This window comes from Seriola lalandi, unplaced genomic scaffold (genome assembly GCF_002814215.2).
Source record: "Seriola lalandi dorsalis isolate HSWRI2012SDOR001 ecotype SW California unplaced genomic scaffold, Sedor1 jcf7180002054616, whole genome shotgun sequence".
Classification (NCBI taxonomy): domain Eukaryota; kingdom Metazoa; phylum Chordata; class Actinopteri; order Carangiformes; family Carangidae; genus Seriola; species Seriola lalandi.
The window spans coordinates 421698-445292 of NW_019525169.1; the positions used below are offsets into that span (position 1 = coordinate 421698).

At 39.7% G+C, this 23595-nt stretch overlaps 2 protein-coding genes across 6 annotated transcripts in view; one reads left to right on the forward strand and one right to left on the reverse strand.

The window, feature by feature from the left end:
* dync2i1 (dynein 2 intermediate chain 1) overlaps positions 1-2015 on the reverse strand; it is an 8924-nt gene extending 6909 nt beyond the window's left edge. Inside the window, exons 1-5 of the mRNA XM_087177643.1 lie at positions 1527-2015; positions 1251-1304; positions 425-1130; positions 259-326; positions 9-79 (exon numbers count right to left, since the gene is read on the reverse strand). Of these exons, the coding sequence (XP_087033769.1) occupies positions 9-79; positions 259-326; positions 425-1130; positions 1251-1304; positions 1527-1541 (914 nt within the window). The 5' untranslated portion in view covers positions 1542-2015. The remainder of the gene's footprint in view (positions 1-8; positions 80-258; positions 327-424; positions 1131-1250; positions 1305-1526) is intronic.
* Positions 2016-2175: 160 nt separating this feature from the next.
* esyt2b (extended synaptotagmin-like protein 2b) overlaps positions 2176-23595 on the forward strand; it is a 30216-nt gene continuing 8796 nt past the window's right edge. For 2 of the 5 annotated variants that reach the window (XM_023420105.2, XM_087177637.1), the window contains exons 1-14: positions 2177-2857; positions 7105-7146; positions 7663-7797; positions 8114-8190; positions 8440-8512; positions 11229-11318; positions 14350-14405; positions 19140-19260; positions 20150-20326; positions 20482-20564; positions 20967-21015; positions 21317-21406; positions 21543-21638; positions 23104-23166. In XM_023420105.2, the coding sequence (XP_023275873.1) occupies positions 2450-2857; positions 7105-7146; positions 7663-7797; positions 8114-8190; positions 8440-8512; positions 11229-11318; positions 14350-14405; positions 19140-19260; positions 20150-20326; positions 20482-20564; positions 20967-21015; positions 21317-21406; positions 21543-21638; positions 23104-23166 (1560 nt within the window). In that variant the 5' untranslated portion in view covers positions 2177-2449. Of the gene's footprint in view, positions 2858-7104; positions 7147-7662; positions 7798-8113; positions 8191-8439; positions 8513-11228; positions 11319-14349; positions 14406-19139; positions 19261-20149; positions 20327-20481; positions 20565-20966; positions 21016-21316; positions 21407-21542; positions 21639-22398; positions 22547-23017; positions 23167-23595 lie in introns of all 5 variants that reach the window. The other 3 variants (XM_087177638.1, XM_023420104.2, XM_023420106.2) reach the window with 3 other exon arrangements.

Here is a 23595-nt window from a genome sequence, read left to right on the forward strand (position 1 = left end):
GATGATGCCTTTCCTTTTCACCTGACCTCTTCAAGTCTTGATGCTCCCTGGATTCACCGTCACGCTTCAGCTTTTCATCCTAGGGAGCAGGAAAGTCCACACAAGAAGGACAATGTAACCAAAGGATTTTGACACAAGTATGCTAACCTGTGAAGAACACAAATGTATCCCAAAAAGAGCAAAAATACTCAATCATTTATTTATCTTTCCTTAAAATGCAAAATAGCGACAGACAATTAATTTAACACAGATGCTTACATGATATCCTCTCTCTTTGTGTCTCCTTTCTCTCTCCTCTTTATGTCTTCTGTGTTCTTCTCTATTCTCTAAAGACAGACAGATGAAGACAGAAACATTGACCTCATACTGACATCCTTAATTTGTAAAAATGGTGAGCTATATGAACACACTGCTGTATCATTACCTCTTTCCTCTTTCCGTTCTGAATGCTTCCTGTCTCCATGTCTTTCCCGTCTGTCTTTGTCATTCCTCTTTTCTTCATAATCATCTTTGTGTCGCTCTCTCTCCCGATGCCGGTCTCTTTGTTCTCTATCATACTTTTCTATCTGATCTCTTCCTCCTTCTCCACTTTCTTCATGTCTCTTTCTCTCCCTCTCAATCTTGTGCTCTCTATGCTGTTCCTCTCTCCTTCTTTCCTTGTCTCTCTCTTCCCTCCTCTTGTCCCTGTCCTCCTCATTGTGTCTCTCTCTATCCTTTGCCCTGTCTCTCTCTTTATCTCTGTGTCTTTCCTTCTCTCTTTCCCTATCATGTTTTTCCTCTCTATTCCGCCTACTGTAACTGTTCTCTCTATAATCATAACTGTGCCTTTTTCCATCTACCAGTGTGTCCCGTTCCTTCCTCTTCTCTGTGTCTCTGTCCCTCTCATCTCTTCGGTCCCTTTCTTTATCACCTCTCCTGTCCCGTGAGGCCTCTTTACTTCGCTCAGCATATCTGTCTTTTCTGTCTTCATCTCTTCTCTCTCTCGTACCCTCCCTTTCCCTGTGCTTGTCTCTGTCTCGTCTGGACTCCTTCTCCGGGTCTCTGCGGCGTCTCTCTACGGATTCCCCACCTCGGTGCTTTCTCTCATTGTCATCTCTCCTCCTGACATAGTCATCACCATGTCCTTCTTCCTAAAAGATAGAAAGTAAAACAAGTGTTATCATTTGGATGTACATTTGTCATTTATTCTCTTGACTATCTTCTTAATTCTGAAATCCCCTCTCCAGTGCTTTTTAACTCTGAAAACTTACCCTGATATGTCTTCTCAGGTCAGCTGGTCTCCATGTATCTTCCTTGGTTATTTTCTAAATGAATACATTATCTTGTATTCACCAGATGCACATTTCAACGTAGTTCAACGACAAAAATATAGCATATAACATCAAACCCTAGAGAAACAGTAAGATAACGTTCATTTCCTAGCATAACGTTTGATAACTAGTTACCAGAGCGGATATGACACTTTCTACTGTAAACATTCCCCGACTTCAGCCTGCATAGGGTAAGAACAACGATAAAGCACTTACCTTGTCGCTATGCATGTTCACATCAGTTTTTTTCCTGGAAGTTTTCAATCACCGAAAATCAGCTCATATTTTCGTAGTGACGCCGCCATGATGTTAAAGCCAAAGTGCGCATGCGCAGTTACTCGAAACCAAGGAGATCGCGTCACTTCGGCTTGACAACAGGCTTGTTAGTCAGCAGCAGAGCAGTCGCTGGAATCAACAGCCGATTGCCATGGCAACCCGTTAAAACCTTATTAGTTTTAATAAAACCTTTTGAGAAATCTGTTATTTTATCGACTTTAACAATTGGTGCTCATAACTCATTTGCTACTAGTTGTGTTGCTTTTGATGTTTGCCATGAATACAACTCATATTTGGAACGATTACTCCGTGCTCGTCATTTTCATTTCAACGGCTTTAGTATTTTGAAAGAACTCTAGCAAGGTACGCAGTTATGTAATTATTTGTTTGAAATCCAGCCAGTTACGCGTGTTGCTTTTCTCATGTATAGTTTAAGAGTAGACATTTCAAATGTAATTTGACGTTACCCAAGCATTACTTCGATTGATTATTACAAGCTTGTTTACAGCTAATGAGCACGAGATGGCGGTATTTTTTCCTTTAAGCTAGGTTAGCTGTGAGCGCACAGTGCAGGTTGCATGTGCGTTCTTAGAAATGACCATTCGTGTCCTCACTGTGGACTGGACTGGCTCAGCAGACTCATTTAATCAAGGGAATGCAGTTCTTAGCTTTTAGTCCAAACGTAAACCAAAGTTGTCAATGGTAGCGATTCCTTCGATTGTAATGGGCTGGTGTGCAGGTGAGCCAACGTGAGAACAGGCTCCCCAAAAGGAACCGCCTCGGTCCGTTCGCACATGGGAACCGAGTCACCCGACCTTATCCGCATTTTAACAGTTTAAAAACGGACTCTTGGACACAGAAGCATGTCAAGAGACAGCATGACAGCTGTACGAGGAGCCCATTCACACAATGCAAGCCCCGCTTCACCTAAGGAGAATGGACATACTGCGCCGAGCCCCGTTCAGCCTAACGCCAACTTTCACCATCCCTCAGCGGGGAACATACCCGATGACACTCCGGTGTCCTCGACCAGCGAACTGACCCAGACCTGGGTTCACTTCGCTAAAACGTTTGTTCTAATTTTCCCCATATACGCTTTGGGTTATTTTGAGTTCAGCTTCAGCTGGCTGTTGATTGGACTGGTTATCTTTTTCTGGTGGAGGAGGAACACAGGAGGGAAGCACAGCCGACTAAACCGTGCTCTGGCTTTCTTTGAGCAGGAGGAGAGAAGTGTCAAACAGGGTCTTACGACCTCCGATTTACCACCATGGGTAAGTCTCCTTGTGAAACGCAGTAGACAAAAAAATGTCTACTGGATATGAGCCGAGATTTTTCTCTGTTAAGTGTGTGTGAGGTGTATTTGTGAACAATATTTTTGAGTTTCCAGGAAAAAACTATCAGCTGTTAAGTGCAGGAGGAGCAGAGTTGAACTGTAAAGCTGTGATGGAGCAGCTGTTCCCCCCAGCAGTGACATTAGACTGAGCCCCAGTCTAAATACAGCAGGGTACAATGGTAAACCAGACACCATGCTGGAAAGGAAACATGCCCACGGGGTCCCTGTTATTTTGGGATCCAGACTGCTATCTCTCTCGTAGTGAACTCACTCCATTACTGCAACACTTTATCTTGGCAAAAATGTTAGATAACATAGTGGTTCTTGACTTTCCCTTTTCAGGGTTAATAGTTTAGTGGTTAGGATTTTGTTGGGAATGTCCTGAGACCTCCTCATGAACCCTCAGCAACCCCACTATGTAAATTAGTGAAAAAACTTAGGTTGCATGTAATGAAGTGGTACCTGAAGACAAAATACAACTCAGATAATAACATAATAATAGATATAGATAAGTTCAACAAAATATATAGTTTCTTGGAGACAACTTGTTATTTTTGTCACATAGCCAGATGTGTGACTTTTCTCAGAACTGGTGTCTTTAAAAAAGGTTTGAAAGACAGGAGGGAGTGGTATTAGCATCAAGGGGAAATATTTCAAAGTAAAGGGGTTGGCCTCTAAATGAATGCTTCTAGTCCCCTTAATAGAGGTTGTACAATGTTTATACTGTAGTTATTTATATTCCATATTCATTGATCCATCCTCAGACTACCTGCTGACTCCTGCACTAGTAAACTCTGCTGGAAGTCCAATAGACAGTGATGAACTGACTGAAGAAGCCATATTTGGTTTTTTAGTGCACTATGTATCTTTTGGGGTAGGAATTAGAGTGAAATGGAGAGATTTATTCTCACTAAAACCTTCTTATATAGTCTCATTTAACTGAGTGCTATCCAAGCATAAAATCCAGCTCAACTGAATTGCAAATTCAAGTGGGCCTCGAGTTTCAGCTGCTTAATTTATCAAACTATAAATACAAGACTTTCTATATCAGACTCGTCCGAGAGTCACGGCCCAACCGATCTGTGATATTTAGTGCATTCTCATGTTTTGAGAACAGCTAAAAGCTTATTCTGCTGACACATGGCTGAGGATGCATTGAGGCTGTTAAATGGGGGTGGTGGAGCTAGATGGGGTAGTGCAAAAGTATCCCACTCAAGGGAAAGAGGTGTTATTGAGTGACCTCAGCACACCCCTGCTTTAAGTGTGAGGTCTGTAATAGAAACATCATGTCAAGCACTACATATAGCTCTGGTCATACTTGGTGCCTGTGCATGGTCATCACAGGAAATTACTTCACACCATCCAGGGTTTCACAATGAATGACACGCATGTTTCAGACTGTCAAGCTGAGCACATATCAGTGCATCAATACTGCGCTGTCATCAGGGGTGGAGATTTTCACCATTTATAGCTCCTAAATCTTGGTGAATACCAGTTTCACCTCACTAGGCAGAAATTGAGTCTTGATGGAGATGGCATTGTTTTCACAAATCCTTTTTTAGTGCCTTGCCCCGATTCCCACGCTTCCATGTGCACTCCTCTCTGTTCGAGTTTATATCATTAGCTGTTTTCTCCCAGGGTGAGTCATTAGCTGGCCTGTGTAATAGCTACTTACACTTAAGGTAATATTCTGGATTTAAGTTTAATGTCACAAGAATAAACATGAAAAAATAAATTGCACAATGCCTCACAGACATGCTTAAATTAATAAGTTTCTGACACTGTATGTGGGTGAACTGTTGCATTCATTTTCCAGTCAGTGGACCACAGATATTATTTCAGTTGGTGAATGAAACAGATTAAGCAAACACACAAACTATCAACCAGGTAAAGAAGGTATTTTGTCTTCTTTAATAAGTGATATGCGATCAAAAGAATAGAAAAGAATTATAAACTGACAAAGAATAAGGGAGAAAGTGCCACAATTCCATCACCAGTCTTACAATTTTATCATAAATGAAATGCACAATAAAGTTACAGGAATCATATCTGTCACAATTCATTTGTGCAGAGAATTTTTCAATGTGTCGTCAAGAGAAGAGGCCAAAAGGCTGCTTTATAAACTGAGCTTTATTTCACTTTTCTGAAAGGTGTTTTATTTGGAAGAATCCGGTTGTCTGCATTATTGTAGACCTTTGGATGAACCTCAGTCAATGTGACTTATGAGATGTAAACACAAGTTTGGGAGGTAAACATTTATGTGTGAAAAACAGGTACTGTTTATGTGACTTGAAACAAATACGGCCTCTGCTTTGTTTAGATATGTGATTTTTGGGACTTTTTCAGGAAACTCCTTAGCTCTTTAATCTCTTGTGTTTAGTTACGTTTGTTTCCAGGTCCTGATTACTTTCCAAGGCTCAGTGTGCTGATAATAGGCAGTTTGTACTCCAGCAGACTGTTAATTTTACTTTCAGGACATAAACCTGAATGACTTTCCAGTTTTACACCAACACAACAACGATGGCTGGATCTGAATAATTAAGATGCTTTGCTCCCACTTTCTGCTACACAGCTTAGTTTTCTGAGCCAGCACTAACATATGTCCTGTTGAGTGAATCATCCATTGCTTCACCTACATTTTCTGAGTAAGGTCACTGTGTCAGGTGTAATAATGAAACCTTACCAGTGTCTTGTGTAGAGGATTATATTACTTTCACCTCATAACAAAACTGTGGGCCTGACTCTGTTATATGAACTAGAACTTTCTGTTCCCTGTCCTCTTGCTCTTGTCACTGCTTTATCTAGACTTTGACATTAATGCTGGATAAGGACTTTTGCTGCTGCTTGTAGCTGTCACACTACACGTTATATCTGACCAGCACTCCAGCGGGTTGCATCACTTCTTGCTCTTGAAATTAGGAAATAAACGCTTTAAATTTGGTGTGATGGAGAGGCAGAGGTGTTTATCAGCTAATTATTAAGGTGGTTGCACACCTTTGTGCACGTCATTGATTTTATTCCAGGCATTTCGTTTAGCTCATGTTAAATCAATGCCAGATATACTGTGGTCGTTAAGATTAGTCAAAGTGCAACTCAGTCTCACAGCACAAATGTAGTGAGGAAATACGTCTGGAAATAGGACACGAGTTGAGATCTAGTTCAGGATGCAAGTAAGATTAAATTTGGCCACTTAGTCTTAACTCTCTTTCTAAAATTACAGTAAATCCAACAGTATTGGTCTAATAACATGAATGCTCACACTCATGATGTGAGGAGAGACACTATATTCTATAGTTTGTATTGATGTGTATTGATGAGTTATTTTATACCAGCTGACACTAAAAAGATGACGATAAAAGAAAGGTCATACAATCAATGCATTCTTTATGTAGAAATGAAAACTGGAAAAATCCAATGACCTTTGTTTGAACACTGCTTTGAAACTTCCTTTTCATGTTCCTTTCCTTCATCTTCTTTCTTTTTTGTCAATAACTCCATTTAAAAAAGCTCTTGCAACGAATGTTCTCAAATTTTATCTGTGCTCAATAGAAACAGACTCTGTCCTCTCGTCTTTGAATTATTTCTGTTATGATTGTGTAATTGTCGTGTTGTACTGCTTCAGCAATGTAAAGTGCCAGGTTTGTTTAGATATTCTGAATGGCCAATACAAATGTGACATCTTCAAACTGGATTTTTCTGAGTAACAGTTTTGAAATTCCTTCAAAAGTAAAATTTGAAATTTGAGTTAGGGAAAAAGACCAACTTTGCATTTGAAATTAGCACCTAATTAAAGAGTAATTTGAAACAGTTGGAAATCGAAGAGAAGAGGGTTTGCACATTTGGTCCATTGCAAACATTTAATAACTTAACCCCCTTTGGATTATATCAGCGCAATTCTGCAATTTAACATCTGGAATTTAGTGCCTTTCTCTGCAGTGGTAAATGTCTAAATTGAAAATTAAAAGAAGAATTTCACATATAAAAAATAAAGTTCAATGTATAAAAATGGACATTTCAATTTTACTCATAACACGGACATTTTGAATATATAATTTAAAATCAGATTACCAGCGAAACAAATCTCAGCACATAGATTATATGTGGAACCTTGCCATTAAAGATATTGCATAATCAGGCTTATTGAAACCAACATAGAGATTATCTGCTCTGTTTTCCCCATTGTAGGTGCACTTCCCAGATGTAGAGCGGGTGGAGTGGATAAACAAGGTAAAGAATTGAGCAGCTGTCTCTTAAATTTGTTTGCTTGAGTGAAGCTCTCCTTTTGCTTTTTGCGAATAGGAGGAAATGGGATGTCTGCCTCTCTTCTGCTTTCTCCTCTTCCCACTGGGGATGTGACTGTTGCCACTCTGTACACTGCAGCACATTTGACTTAACATGCAGCCCTGGTTCTGCAGCACTGTGAAATGCATTAACCCTTTCGAATCCCCATAGCAACAAGCTGGATGTAAATATTAAAGCCCTCATGAGTGTTACATTAACATGATTTAGATGCATGCTTCAAAATTTCATTTGCTGCTGTCCCTGCTTGATGTGTGTGAGTCTGACAAGATTATGCTTATAGAGAACTACATTTTGAATAATTTAAAGTAACTATCATTCACAGAGAGAGAGATGTACCTGTATGTGCCTATAGCACATACAGGTACACGCCCATGATGCAAAAGGGCACCACTCTTTTCTTTTTTTTCTTTTAAGCTCAGTTCTCTCCCTGTATCCCCTTAGACGGTGAAGCAGATGTGGCCCTACATCTGCCAGTTTGTGGAGAAATTATTCCACGAGACAATCGAGCCGGCAGTGAAGGAGTCCAACGCCCACCTCAGCACCTTCTGTTTCAGCAAAATCGACATAGGAGACAAAGTGAGCATCTCTCTGAGTGTTCCCGCATGGTGTTCACAGGCACTCACATGGCTCATGTGATGTTCTCAGTGGCAAAACAGACCGCGAGCAGCAGGTGCCGTTGGGACAGCTGGCGAGGGTGTGTGGGAGCTTGAACGTGAACATACATGCACGTCGCTGACACATGTGCTCGTTTCATAAAAAGTTTCCATATGGGGTCAGGAGAGGGGTCGACCTTGTACTTACCATGTGGTGGTTTGGGAGGGGTTGAGGTGTTGTTGTGGTGTTGATGGACTTGAGTGTAGTGGCCGTAATGCTTCCTTCTGTTGCGGTGTAGCCCCTGAGGGTCAACGGAGTCAAGGTTTATTCAGAGAATGTGGATAAGCGTCAGATCATCATGGACCTGCAGATCAGGTGAGCCAATCAGATCTCTGTTTAAAACATCATTGTTTTACCTCTGTAGCTTCTTTTCCTTTCTAATTTAAAATGGTTCCTCAGACCTTTGGGAATTCTTAAAGGATTGCTGATTTGAAATAAAAAATAATCATAAAATAATAATAGTTGAAGTTATAAAACCTAAGATTTCAGTCCTGTTTACTGATGCTAACAGGTTTTGGTTTTAATGAGGAAGTCAATGTGTTTTTTGTCTTGTGTGCTACCCAGCTTTGTTGGCAACACAGAGATTGACGTGGACATCAAGCGCTACTACTGCAAAGCTGGCATTAAGAGCATCCAGGTGAGGACAATCCTTTTTGTCTGATTTGTTTCGCATCCTCACACTGGCACTTGGATGAGTTTTGTCCTCTACGGTGGATGTAAAGTGACACTGAATTCAGGTAAAAGTCTGTCCTGTTGGCTCACACTCCAAGTATTTTTTCCTTACTGGCTGGACTTTTTTTGTATAGCAGATAATAACAGGATACTGAAGTTATTTGGACAGGGGCTTTTCTCCTCTCAGTTGAACATTATTTCAATGCATTGCAACTTATTGAATGTCTAAATACAGAAAGCTTTCAGGGATGTAAGTGTATAATTAAATCACACTCTGGTCTGAAAGTACAAATTAAATTCTGTAATTCAGTGGTGGAGGAATGTGTGTACTCATACTAATGAGGCTGTCAATAGTCATTTAGTTACTAACTAAAGTTAATAACAAAAACATAGAAATAATCATGTAATCATTTTTAGGCTTAACCTCCTTTTATATACAGTATGTGTACTTGCTTTGTCACAGTTTACGTTCTTTATGTCTCATTTTTGTGAGCAGTTTAACCAAAGTGTGACTTTTTCCTCTCAGACTGTTTCATTTGAATTACTGCGTATTTAGAGAACTTAAGGGTCTATCCATTATATAATGTGAAAGAAAAAATAAACGACTGGAGAGAAATAAAAAAAAAAAAAAAATAGTTTTGTATTTCAGAATGTTTTTTTCCTATCCTATGCATCATCTTGTGATCCCTTGGGTGGATCTGAAGTCGAGAACTACAGCTCTGCAGAGCTATTAAGATAATAAAATACAGCAACATAAAGGCTAAAGAGAAAGGTTTAAAGATAATAATAACAAAAAGTAGATTGATCTAATAAACAGGATTTTAAACAAAAGTAAAACATTCACATTATAAGAATATGCAGTTTGCAATTTGCATCATGCTCCGTGAGAAGATTCTGTCTCACTGCATGTAATATGTGTGTGTTTTCTTGGTCTTTTATGTCCTTGGTGCTTTTGTGTGTTCCCGCTGCAGTGAAACAGAAAGCAGCCAGAAGAAACAATCAGTGTGCCTCCTTGGAGGCTGATAGCTGCGAGGTCTGTCCCTGGGAGACATTTGTTGCCCGCTGCCCCCATTATGTAGCTCAGGCAGACCTACATATCTCTGCAGCTCATTATCAACCACTAATATATTAGTCCCTGTCACTCCTTGTGCTGCTTTACGCTACACAGAGCAGGTGTGCTTGACTCCATGATAATGATTAGATTACAGATGGCTTTGTGAAGAGTGGGGTTAAGCAGTGGCTGATATTGGACTTTTATTATATATTTTATATCAGCCTGATGTGTGTTCCCACTGTGTTGATTGAGGCTCACCCCTCAACAAAGCTACTGCACATAACAAGCCAATTAAACCAATGACATATGTATATAAGGATGGACAACGTCACTTCACTTCCTTAGACTGTACAAAAATGAAGTCAAAATATCCAGGATACAGGTGCTGCTGTCTTCTGTTGATAATGTCATTTTGAACTAGAGTCTGCACCGTATCGAGGGACCCGCTCACACACCCACCCGACCCAATCAAAGTCAATCACAGCTGTCAATCATGATGTCACATTCACATTTTACAGCATCAAATAACTAATTAAAAGCAAGCTTATTGGAAAAATTAACACTTGAATGTATATCAGTATGACAAGAGCTATTTAAAATGGCAGAGATAACTTTGGGTGAACTGTCATGTCGTCCATCTTTACATAGTCATTGTGTTAAACCTCCAAACAAATTGCATTTTCTGTAATGTGAGTTTCAAATTGCAGTTCAATTTCTTTTGTAAATAAATCCATTAATTAAGATCCATCTATTTTATTGTTTCCCCGCTAGACAGCTGCTGGTGCAGATCACCCTGCTTTTAAGACATCATTATTCCTTGAGACAGTTTTGTCAATACAGAATAAAATACACAGTATACCAGCCCAAAGATAGAAACTAGCATGATTTAGCTGTATCAGTTCAATTTAGAGTGTGCCATTGCTTCATAAAGGGAACTAAACTTTTGTGTGAATTCTTGCACTAGGATGAGATTTGAATTGTCTTTTATGCCTCTGAACAGTCAGATTATTGTCGGCGTCATTTTCTATGGAGCTGCTTTTCTGACAGATCAGTTTTCCAGTGTTTGGTTTTGGGGAATGATCTCTTAAATTGAGATTTCCTTGGCGACAGAAATGAACTGAAGTCTTAAAATGATTGTGATGGTATTTGTCCATGTGCAAACACTAAAAGAGCTTTATTAGTATTAGTAGTTCCAAGCACGTTTTTTGTATTGATTCACTGGTGCTTTATTAGTATTTGATTCACTGGCGTAATTGCAGTTTCAGACACAGTTCTGCTCAGACAAGATTTTGTTACTATTGTTCCTGAAAATACAAATATTGATTCAAAACAAAATGGTCTCCCAATCTTTTGGTCCCTACTGCAGATTAGAGCAGCTGCGTGGTGTCCACATGACACATTCAGCACTTCCAACACCATAATCCTTGTAATTGTCATAATATGTTATGGAGAAGGTGGAGGATGACATGGGGCAGGTGTGAAGTCAGGCTGTGATCAAGTTTCCAACCTGTCATGCGCTACTCCACCGCCGAGGAATGTCAAGGGCCAGAGCCGAGTCAGTCCCCTTAAGCTCTCTCTTTATGTGTACGTGGCATGTGTGTCAATGTGTCCTCTTGTGTTTCCATAGATCCACGGCGTGTTGAGAGTGGTGATGGAGCCGTTGCTGGGTGATATGCCTCTTGTTGGAGCGCTGTCTCTGTTCTTCCTCAAGAAGCCAGTAAGTCCGGACGCCAATAATACGACACTGATGTGGTCAATTAAGCTTGTTAGTTGAAATTATAATTACACTGTGGCCTGAACAAATGCAATATGATTAGGGCAGAAGTTATTGAACTGGGATTTGTAAATGAAATACAAGACCAGATATCTCCTGAATATTTACCAGCAGGAGTGTAACACATTATTGTATAGTGTCATATTGTTATTTGGCACGACATTTGAAAATAATGGAAAAGTTTTGTACAGCATGCTGTCTTTCTCTTCTTTATACTCACTATTTTTGCCAAGGTTGGCCCCGTTACAGTAAATATCACAAAATGTCCTGAATATCTTTTATAACCCAGTTCGGTTCTTAATGTATTTTATATTCTCACTAAATTTTATAATATTACACCTCATAAATCAAATTTGCCTTTGGTTTTCTGCTTTGCTAATCTGTTTGCCTCGTTCGAGCAGAAATAGTGAACATAAATTGGACTTTAAATGATGATTTCATGAGTCAAATCACATTATAATATGTTTCATACATTTCACTCAACTTTAAGTTAATTTCAGTTGGTCGTTTTTTTGTCGCTGGCATTGCTATCGACATTCTCTATGCTCTTACAGTGTAAACAATCTACATCACCTCACACAGTTTGCATTTCACATTGCCAGTTGTTTACATATCCAATATTACCCAGTGTACATTTCATCAATCTTCCTGTTCAACCCTTGTGCAGAGCCACTGCTGCACAGCTTAAAAATGTTTGACCGATTTATACCAAATAGGAGGACCCCGCGGAACTATAGCAGAGCTATTAATAGCTGCAGCTAAAACCAGTCCTACTTTGGCAGATTTCTCTACAACAGGCACACAGCTAAAGCTCAAGGTGCAGATATTACTGTAGGAGGCTGATGGGAGAAGGCAGCAGCTCTAGTCAGTAAATCGTGGTGCATACCCACATGTATACACATATGCGTGCACGCACGTACACACAAACACACACACACACACACACACACACACACACACACACACTGCCCAATCATCCCCCTGCTTCTAGATGAGGAATATTAAATCTGGATGGTGGAGAAGACAGCAAATTGCAAAAGCAATTTCCTGTGGGTGAAAAAAGTCATGACACCGTGTACGGTGGAATCCAAATAACTCTTCGTCTTTCCTTCAGAGTGCCATACAAAGCCTGATCCTGAGTGCAAAATGAAACAGAAACATTTCCAGACCATGAGAGGTCTTGGCCACGTCTGGATGTGAGGTCACATTAATGAAACTCAGTGCAGTGTAAATAAAAAGATGCAACACACACCGCAAAAGAGATTCATTGCTCAGTTAAACAAACAGTCTTGCACTTTATATGAGCAGAGTTCAACACTTGAGGATGTTTATAGTGACTGGTTATATTGGTAGTTGTGTATTGATTAATTAACACATTGCATGCATTCATATCTATTTTTTGATTAGCTGATCAAGGCTTTAGGCTGTAAAATGTCCAAAATAATCACAAATAAGTTCCCGGAAGTTTTAAATTCTCAATCAATGTTTTAGGAAGGAATAGTCACTGACTCATTTAGATAATTAAAAAATAACTGATGTTTGATACCACTCTCATATATACACTCCAAGCAGATGCTTAGCTTACCTTAGCATTAAGACTTGAAACTGGTTGAAACAGCTAACCCTCTAGCTGGGTTAAAAAAAAAAATCAATCCATGGCAGTGACTTGGCAGCGACTCAAGAATGTTTTTTTAATTGTCTTTTATTTTAACAAACCAGATATATTGTGTTAATTGTGAGCTCTAGAAGTACTGATAGGCTTTTGTTTCCCCGTTTCCAGTTTTTATGCTAAGCTAAGCTAAGGTCCCCTGACTATAGCTTCAAACCGATGCGCATGAAAGTGGTGTTGATTTTCTTATTTAAGTCTTGACAAAAACACAAATAAGCATATTTCCCAAAATGTCAAAGTGTTCCTTTGAATTTGCTAATTTTATCTAACCGACAGCCCAAATCCCAAAGGTAATACATTTCTAATGATATCAAACAGACAAAAGCAGGAAATCCTCAAAATGAAGAAGCTGTAACTTGCAAACGTTGGGTATCTTCAGTACATACTAGCAACTCAACAAGGCTGCTTCAGAGAATTGAAGGTGTGTCCCTCCAACCATATTCCCACAACATGCAGCCCCCCGCCACCCCCCACCCCCCACACATCATTAACAACCCTGCAGTGCTCCCCTCTTCCCTGCTGAGCTCAGTGCATCTGCTGCAGTGTAAGCAACTTGGGCAGAAAGGAAGAGGGAAAGGCTCATTAAGAAAACACTGCTCCTTCAGCTCAGAGGCAGAAGCAGATCAAAGCTCACTGAGAGACAGGATCTGTCTGCATTCCAGGTCTTAGCTGATGCTATTCACAGCTGTCTTCCCTTCTCCAGATTTGACATACCTGCTTCTAGTTTTACCCAGGAAGTGAATCATATTGTCTTTGACTCCTTAATAATTTGGTACCATAGAAAAGTGTCTTGTACCCTGAAACCTAATGAGATTCCAGAGGACTGCTGCTGTGTTTATAAATACAATATTTCAGCAAGCAAGTGTTCATTTCCATTCAAGGATCCGTGCAAATATTTGAGGCCAGAAAAATTTGTTGCAGTATATATATATATATATATATATATATATATAAGTTACAGTTCATCGCCGAACTGGTGCGCAGTGAGACAACCACCGACCAGAATAAGCCACACAGCAACAGTATTATAGGTTAAGTAGTGCTATGTTGTCGAAATGGACCGAAACATTAGCGAGTCATCCACAAAAACTTTTGATTTATATTTTTTTGTTGCAACTTGTGTGGGACTCTTTGTATCCACTGTTATTAATCAGTGGGGTTTGTTGGCCAGAAAACAAGAAGCCAAGTGATTAATGTAGCACAGGAGGCAGGAAACAACAAGTGTTAGGGTGAATAAAAAAAAAAAAAAATCATACTATGTTTCCAGTGTTTCTGGTGTGTTCACATTTTTTCTTCTTCTTTTAGCTTCTGGATATAAATTGGACTGGCCTCACCAATCTACTGGACATTCCAGGGCTCAAGTAAGTCATTTAAAACTGGCTTTTCCTGCTTCTCAAGAAAGTGTCTTTATTCAAAAGGAGATGAGGTGACATGAGAGCTGATAGGAGGTCTGTAGCGTTTCAGGAATCTGGACTCATGCCTACTTTTCATGCTATTAATCGCTCATGCATCACTATATGATTGTGACTATGTGATAAAGGGTTTTTTAAAAATAATTTTGAACACATGTTGCCTTTGAAATGTGTTAATTGCACCTTTTAACAATATCCATAGTATTCATGTGGATTTAGAGTCTTGTCTATTACCTGAGAAGAAATATTCCACTGAATGTACTGATAATATTTTCTGCTAAAGACCTTTTTTGTAGTGTTTCCTTACTGCCTTAGGTGTCCCTGTCCTTGTTACTGTTATGATTAAGAGCTTGACCAGACAGGGCTGATTTAGGTAAACCTGTCTCTTTTGCCGTTAAGCACTTTGCAAAAAAACAGTGAGAAAACCATGCATAATAGGATCTTTAAAATATGTGTAATATATGTTTTCATGAATAACCAAGTTATATATATATATATATATGTATATATGTGTGTGTGTGTGTGTGTGTGTGTTAGTAACCTTGGCTAAAACAGGCCAGATCAGGAAGTGTTGTAGACTGTTTCCTCATTCTTCCTCATTTTGTCTTGCTCATACTCATATTGAGGTTCTTCTCCCTGCAGGTTTTTGTGTGGGTTAAACAGAGAGTAAATGAGAGTCAGTTAAGAGCTGCTAACAGCCCAATGCAATTACTTGACACTGTCTAGAGTGGTTCATACATCATTTACACCCCAAATTATGTGACACATGCGTAAGTGCTGCATGGGATTTTCTAAGATTACAGCTGCTTGTCCTACACCCTGCGGATGTGGACAGACATGTTGACACAGGCAGAGCTGAGTTGCCAGTCTCCTTCAGGCCTTCTGTCAAGTCCTCCGTGGGGGTGTAATGGATCCATGCATCTTATGCAATGCAGTATGTGTGTGTTTGTGTGTACACACATGCTTGTTTATGTGGCTGTGTTGGTTGTTTGTCTGCAGCAGACAGACAGCATCAGCTGCCTACTTGAGGGCTTGCCCAGTGTGTCTCTCTTAAACCCTGTTATTGATATGCAACATACTCTGTTTGTCTTACTTGTTTATTTACATGTTGTAATATGTCATAACTGTCAAAACAAAACAAGGCTAAGACTCTATAGTCATGCTAGCAGCACTGTTAGAGTGGTGCTTTGAGCTAAATGCGAACATCAGAATACAAACATGCTCACAATGACAATGCTAACACTCTGAATATTTAGTAGGTATAATGTTACCATGTTCACCAGCTTAGGTTAGCGTGTTAGCTTGCTAACATTTCATAATTAGCTCGAAACACAATTACAGCTGAAGCTGATAGGAGTGTTGTGCAGTTATTTGGTCATAAACCAAAACAGTGAAACAAATTAAAAAAATTTCCTGATGGCAGTTAGGGGATCACCTAAGTGATTTAGATGTATCCTAAGGGGGACATGATCGTGTGTACAAAATGGTAATTTATCCAGTATTGCTTGTGACATTTCATTAAAACAAAAATGTCAACCTCATATTACTGCAGTTAGCAGATCACGAAAGTCATAGAATTCATCCTCTGGGTACCATCAATGTCTGTTCACAATGTCATGGTTATCCAATAGTTGAGATAGTAGATATTTCACTTTGGACCAAAGTTGTGAACCGACACAGAAATTGCCACCTTGCTAGCATGGCTAAAAGATAATTGTTGGTGTAAGAATGATAGAAATCTGTCTTTGACATGGCTCAATAGCAAGTACAAACACACACTAGTATACTGTACATACTGTAGATTATGTAATACGAGTGACCATATGTGCTGTCAGCAGTGTTGTCTTTAAATAAAACAGATGTTCTCACTTTTGTTATTGTGCATGCACGCACATACGCAGCGGAGCAACAGAGATGCAGCAATAAGCACCGATGCAGCATGATTCCCTTCACACCCTCAGCTATCAGAAGGAGAGAAGCTCTGGCTCTGATCAGTCCTCCACCAGACAATCTTTGTGTCTCTAATCAGCTCACGGACAAGAGCTGTAGCCTGCCATTTCATTGGAAGATAAGCTGAGGATTGATAAAATGAATGTTTCTCCTGACTCCAGACAAACACAGGCATCTAAATTTGTTTGCCTGGCTGGTGTTTTTCCACTTGCCTGAAGATAGCTTTTATTATGCAGTGGACGTTGTAAGAAAAGCTTAAACCTTCAGTTGATATGTTTTTGGCCACTTGGTGGGTGTTGGCCACTGACATTATTATCACTTTTTAAGTTGACATGACAAACCTGTTAGTGAACAGATGTTGGATAAAGGATAGACATGGGGAAGGGGGGAGTAGGGAGTGGGTAAGGTAGGTAAGGTAAGAAGGGGGAAAGGGGAAAGATGGCAAGGGGTTTCAGGAAGAGGGAAGTTGTGCTCATTTTTCATAGTCAGTCTGTTTGTCAGTCGTCTTTTCCTCCTCCTCCATCTTCACATTGTCGTTGTCTTTGTTCTTTCCTTCCTTTTGAATGTTTTTCACCTCCTCTTCCATCTGAGTCTTCTTCTCCTCGTTGTGAATCTTTTTCTCCTCTTCTCCTCTTGTGTCTTGTTCTCTTTCTCATTTTTAATCTCCTCCTCTTCCTTCTGAGTCATGTTTTCCTGCTTGTTGTGAATCCTTTCCTCCTCTTGTTCCTCTTGAGTCTTGTTCTCCCGCTTGTTTTTAATCTTTTTCTCCTCCTGTTGCTTCTGAGCTGTGTGCTGCTCTTCCAGCTCCTGCAGACTTGCCTCCAGTGCGCTACACCTGGCCTTCCACTCTTCCTCTCTCTGAGCCAGCTCGAGTTCTTTTGGAGTGATCAGGGCCAGGGTGTCAATGTGGGCCTTTGTGCAAGCCTGCCTTCTTTTAATGGCCCTTTTGACCAGCTTGTCCTTCTATCTGAGCTCCTTTTGGAGTTGGTTCTCTCTCCACCTGTTTCCATTCCTTTTGCTGCAGGTTCATTTTGTCCATCAGAGACTTGTTCTCATCTTTTAGAGACTTCATCCCATTGATGGCAGAGTACAGGGCGTCTCTGCAGCTGGCCTGCACTGTGCTGGGCCATACAGGGCAGCACCAAACTGCTTTGACCCTAATGACTGAAAAACAGAAAAATACATACCTCCAGTCCGACCTTAACACAACCTGTACACCTGTTTATACACTTGAATATACTTTAGTCTAAGGACAGGACAACACTCCTGAACAAAGAGCAACATATTTTATTTTTCTTATTTTTCTCATTGCTACAAAATTATAACAGAAATGCTTCCACTTCTATTTTCATTTTCAGCAGAGTCAAGTTTGGTTTACTGGTTTACTTGGTAATATTTAAGGATAAATTTTAGGTTAAGGCTTTTAATCAGGTCTTACACAGATGGTTACTTGTGTTACAATGCAAATTTGACATTTTTAATTTTTAATCCATTGGTTAGAGACATTGACAACAAGAGTAATGGCACATTTTTGCCAAAGAAACATTTTTTCAACATTTTGCATTTGTATTTTTAGCAAAACTTTGTAGAAGTATTGTATTTCTCAATGTGTCTCACACAAATGGTTGAAATCATGATGCAGTAACTCAACAAACTATGAAAGTGTTTTTGAAGCTTTAGACAAAATATGAATAAATTGCAGGGGAAAGTGGGTTGGACAAGAGAGGTACAGTTCAGTTTCTCCAGGCTAAATGAGAAAATCTTACCTGGTTTCTTTGTCTGTTCATATCAGCTCAGTGAAGAGACAAAATTGCAACAGGAAGCAGTCGTACAGTATTTTGGTAAAAAAGACAAACAAAAAGTTTGTGCTGGTTTTAACTCAAGTTTGACCAAATATGTTATTCCTCTGTTTTGACTTTTTTTGTTGTATTTTCTTAGTTTGGGGGATGACTCTGGAACACATGAGCTTTTTACTCAGCTGCCTGAAAGCATCGTGGATAGGAGTTCCCTAAATTTATAACACCAATTACATACAGGCTGTTGCTAATGTAATTTTCTGCACTGGTGTGCAACTGGAAATCACATGGGATAGGTATGTTAGGTCCTTTGTGTTAGTAAATGTCCGATTTATTAGGCTACTTGTCAACTGACCGTGCTGTTGTATCTCACGTGTCACATGCTGTGTGTTTCATGTAGCTCATTTAGTAGATTTAGTGTGTGTTGTTTGGAGTCCTGGGATCACTCCAGAGACAATTTCAAGATCACTTCTGAGGCAGTTTATGAACACCTTTGATTAGGATTTCCACATATTGATATATGGACAGTTGCTCTGTAATCACAAAAGCTTTTCTTCGAGGGACAGGCTGAGCAATAACACAGAATGATGATTGCGATTTTCCAGCTGTACCACAGCAGCTCAGTGAACACAGGAACGCCTGGCACTAATGCCATTTTCTGACCTCACTGTCATTGTTGTTGTCACGCAGTGTTGAATCATTAGTGGATCAGATAGACATTGAGAGGTTTCTTAGTGAGCAACAGCAACATGCTTGAACTGACTCCAGTGTTCCCACTATCTTCACACATGCAAAGCAGAAATGTACTGTACTTAGCTGAGATTAAAGGAGAATATTTATAACCCAAGGGCACCCGTACTGTCTTAAATAATTCATTGCTTCATTCTGTTTATCATCCTTTCCTCACTTCTCTCTATCCCCTCTCCTGTCCTCACAGTGGCCTCTCTGACAGTCTGATTCAAGACATTATCTACAGTTATCTGGTTTTACCCAACCGTGTCACCATCCCACTGGTCGGGGATGTGGAACTTGCCAAGCTACGCTTCCCAATGCCAAAGGTACTAATGCAGTTTTGATATGCTTCCAATTAAACAAGAGCTTTAATACACCTCTTCTGTCTACGTTTATATGCTCAGCTACCAATCATTGAGGGAATTCATAGTTACTTTGATAGTCAAATCTCATAGGTCCCTTTTGCTTTTTTATGTTCTCTTATGTAATAAGATAAAGGTTTTTTCAAGGTTTTTAAGGTAACTCTCAGGCTTAGAACAGGATGAAATAAAAACAGCCAGAACAAAAAAAAGCATAACAAAGCTTTGTCGCTACTGTCTGTATCCCTGGCAACAAGATAATCACAACCTTATTAGTTGATCGTACAAAACAAACCATTTGAAAATGTCACCATACTATTACTATTTCTGACATTTCACTGGCCAATTGTTTATAACTGCCCTAGTCAACTGTGAGCTTTGCACACACTAGTTTTCAGTGGAAGTTCTACATTCCAGGGAAGTAAGTAAGTAAGTAAGTAAATAAGTAAGTACTGTAAAAGGAAGTTCATTAAATGTACCGTGTTTCAAATTTACATGCAAACACATACTGATCTGTTATATTTTATTCATTATTCATGATGCACAACTGCTATGATTCAAACAGCATCTGCATTTCTTGTTCGACAAGTTCCATCAACCATTAGAGTTAACTTAAATAATGTCAGCAGAAAATTTAATGAAATATAAAAAATAAATAATGTAATCATTTCATTTTGTTTCTTCCTAATTCTGGTATTAAGCTACAGTTTTCTCTTGCACTGCCTTATACAGTAATACCCACTACTGTAGGTAATGTCACATCTTATCATCTCTGACTCCAGTTTGGCCCCGAAGTGTCAGAGGCTGCTATTTCAGAGTTGCTCTCCTTAACACTGTGCTATCCATGTTTCCACAGGGAGTCTTGAGGATCCACTTCTTGGAGGCTCAGGATCTGGAAGGGAAGGATAAATTTCTGGGAGGGCTGATCAAGGGCAAATCTGACCCATACGGCGTACTGCAGATCGGCAACCAGATGTTCCAGAGCAAAACTGTTAAAGAGAGCCTCCATCCCAAGTGGAATGAAGTTTATGAGGTGACAAGTTTGGCATGTCTGTTGGAGTAGGAGATTTATATTTACAACATTACAGTTTGAATGCTACCCGCACTGTCATTTGGAGTTTATTCTGCCAACTTGAATTAAGGATGTGCCTGTTTAAACAAGCATCAATATGTTGTTGTGTTCATCAGGCACCGGTGTATGAGCACTCAGGTCAACATCTTGAGATTGAGTTGTTTGATGAGGATCCAGACAAAGATGACTTCCTGGGAAGGTGAGTGCCCCACTCTGATTTTATCACATACTTCAGAAGAAACACAGTCTGTTGCACCTCAGCATTATGAGTGATTGGTAAGACCATGCTTTGTTTTGTAATTGTCTAGTGCTATATAGGAAAGCAAAGGATCTGTCTGTCTGCATGTCATTACATATTGCAACCTAAACACAATGGGGGGATGAAGGTATCTGATAAGGTATCTGTTACTTGTTATCAATGAAAGTAAAGTAGAGATGTTATCCCACAGGCTCAAGGGCAAGTCAGTGATTATGCTCCAAGCCTGTAACACTACACCCAGCGCTGGCAACACAAGGCATGCGATCAATAACTGGACCCACTGTTCAGATTTATAGATGTAATTTCTGTTTCTTTGTCATCCCAATTTGTCATTATCCACAGCCTCATGATCGATATGACTGAGCTGCACAAAGAACAAAAGGTTGATGAGGTAAGACACTTTTTGTTCCCAATTATATCGCCCATTTAATTAGAATTTGAGTTTATAAATCACATATATTGGGAATTATGTTTATTCGCTTTCTTGTTGAGATTTAGATGAGAAGATTGATACATCTTTATTTATATGTTTAGCAGTTTTAAAGCTCGCTAATGAACATGCTACATCAACCAGGCTGCCCGCTCCCTGTTTCTATTCTTTATTCTACTGGCTGCTGGTTTCATATTTCCCCAATTTTCAAGCCAGAAAAGAATGGTTTGGTTCCTTTAATGATTTTGTCACATTATTCCAGTGGTTTGACCTGGAAGAAACGCCTACTGGGAAGCTGCACTTAAAACTAGAGTGGCTGTCTCTGCTCTCCACTAATGAGAAGTTGGATCAGGTACAGTATTGAAAAAAAAAAAAACTTTCTACGACCACTACTACTACTACTATCACTGTTTATGAATTTGCTACTGATGCATGCCAGTAATCATTATCTGTGGTGACTGCCTATTTTGTCCTTCTTGTCCAATCAGGTGTTGCGAAGTGTGCGCGCAGACAGAAGCCTGGCCAATGACGGGCTGTCGTCAGCACTGCTGGTGGTCTATCTGGACTCAGCAAAGAACCTGCCAGTAAGATACTGCAATGTTCACTTAATTTTAACTTTGCAATGCTATTGTTGTGATGCTATAGCCTTATGTAATTCCTTAAGCACTTGTGCTGTAATATAGCATTAGGCTTATGTAGCCTTCTTGTTATCCACCGGGAACATACACACTGCATTTAGCAACACTCTGAACCAGTTAAGTAAGAAATTCCAGTGCAGCGCTCTTGTTTGAATAAGGATTATCGGTCAATGTGCAGCAATGCTGAGTCACTTCATCAATTAGCTTTTTATGTTCTTTGAAATGTGGTTTTCACTGTGAACCAACCAACAACCAGGGCAGGTTGTTATATTACTATCCTCTACCCTCTAATATTATTCTAGCTACTCCCAAGGGAACAACTGTGCATTATAGATGTAGCATATAGCGCCAAATGGGTCACTATGGTCTTTAGCAAGTTATATAATCAAGTCATTTGTGCTCAGAGATTGTGTCTCATACCAAAATTTTCATAGTTGTTGTCAGACAAGAACCCTGAACCTTGAAACCTCTACTTTTCAACAGCCTCGGAAAACTTGGTGCATTTTTATGTTTATCAAATGATGTTAGAAAAGCTGTCATTGCACACGGGTCATAAAGCTCAGTCATACCTTGTAAATAATCTGGAGTCCTTCAGCTTAATATCAAAACAATATTTCAACATTTATCTCAAATTGATTTTTTCTGCCATCCCAGTCATCATAACTCCACTTTCTTTTCTTTATTCTCTTTTTCCTCTTCACCCAAGAGTGTCTTCACTGGCAGCTTAGGCTGTGGAAACTTAAGTGAGAGGAGAGCATCTGGCCTAGTCTTTTGTGAGAGCAATACTTCAGAGTATAGAACTATATGTGTGAGTCCACCAGAGCTTTTGCATCCTGATGGTGTTATCATTAGCTGTGTGCCATGATGTGGATTGAACAGTAACAGGAGTCCTTAAAACGTGCATCTTAAAGCATGTGTTAGCTGCACGGTTTTTACTGTAATGTCTAATAAAAAGTCTCCAATAACCATTAACATGAAGCAGACATTCAAAACAGAGGACTCAGCCAGGCAAACAGCTATGCCTGCTTGGTATGCAGATGCATATTCTGCTAAATCAGTTGCTTAGTTCAAGGCTGAAATATTATCTACAAAGAGCTGGCAGAGTTCATAATGATCTCTGTCTGTATTAGTGGGCCAGTTAGAGTTTGACTGTACAGATAGTACTTCCAAGTCTTCCCTGTTCGAAATACCCTCATTATTATGACCTGTGTTTTCCTCGTGAGCTCCCTGCAGTGTCAACAATATCATCCATTAAACTACTTTTTCTTTATTACCCATATTATTCATGTTTCAGTACATTTTACATATTCAGCATACTTTTGTAGGTGTTTCTCAGGGCCCATGCCAAGTCACTCCTGTCCTACTAACTATGGGTGTGATTTTCTCCCCAAACTCTCCTTGTGGCTTAAAGAGCAACCTGTCAGATTTCACCTATGACGGGTTGAAGCAAGTCTCAGTCTTTAAGGCGCTGAAGGTAATGTGGGAAAAATGGACTGCATGTGCAAATTACACCCTGTGTCTCATCTGTGTCTCCTCTTTGCTGGCCCTCAAATGCACTATCCAACGTCATGTGATTGTGATGTGATCAAACAAGCAGAGAGAATTGTCCTTTTCGAAAAATGTGCACCATGATGGATGATTGCATTGTCTGCTTTATGCCTTTGTTGTGCTGAACGCCCCTTTCTTCTTATTTGGAATGATTCATGATTTTCCCAGCTCATGTGATCGTGCATGCAAAAGTCTAATGTTGCACTCAAATATGTCTAAAGTAATCATATATGGTTGATTGAAACTGTGGCCATTTTGGAGCATTTGTATTTTTACTGGAGTTGAACTGGGCCAAAGGTTTTCAGCAGCAAATAGCAACTGAACCTGCGTAACTAGATGTAGAAGGTGATCATGT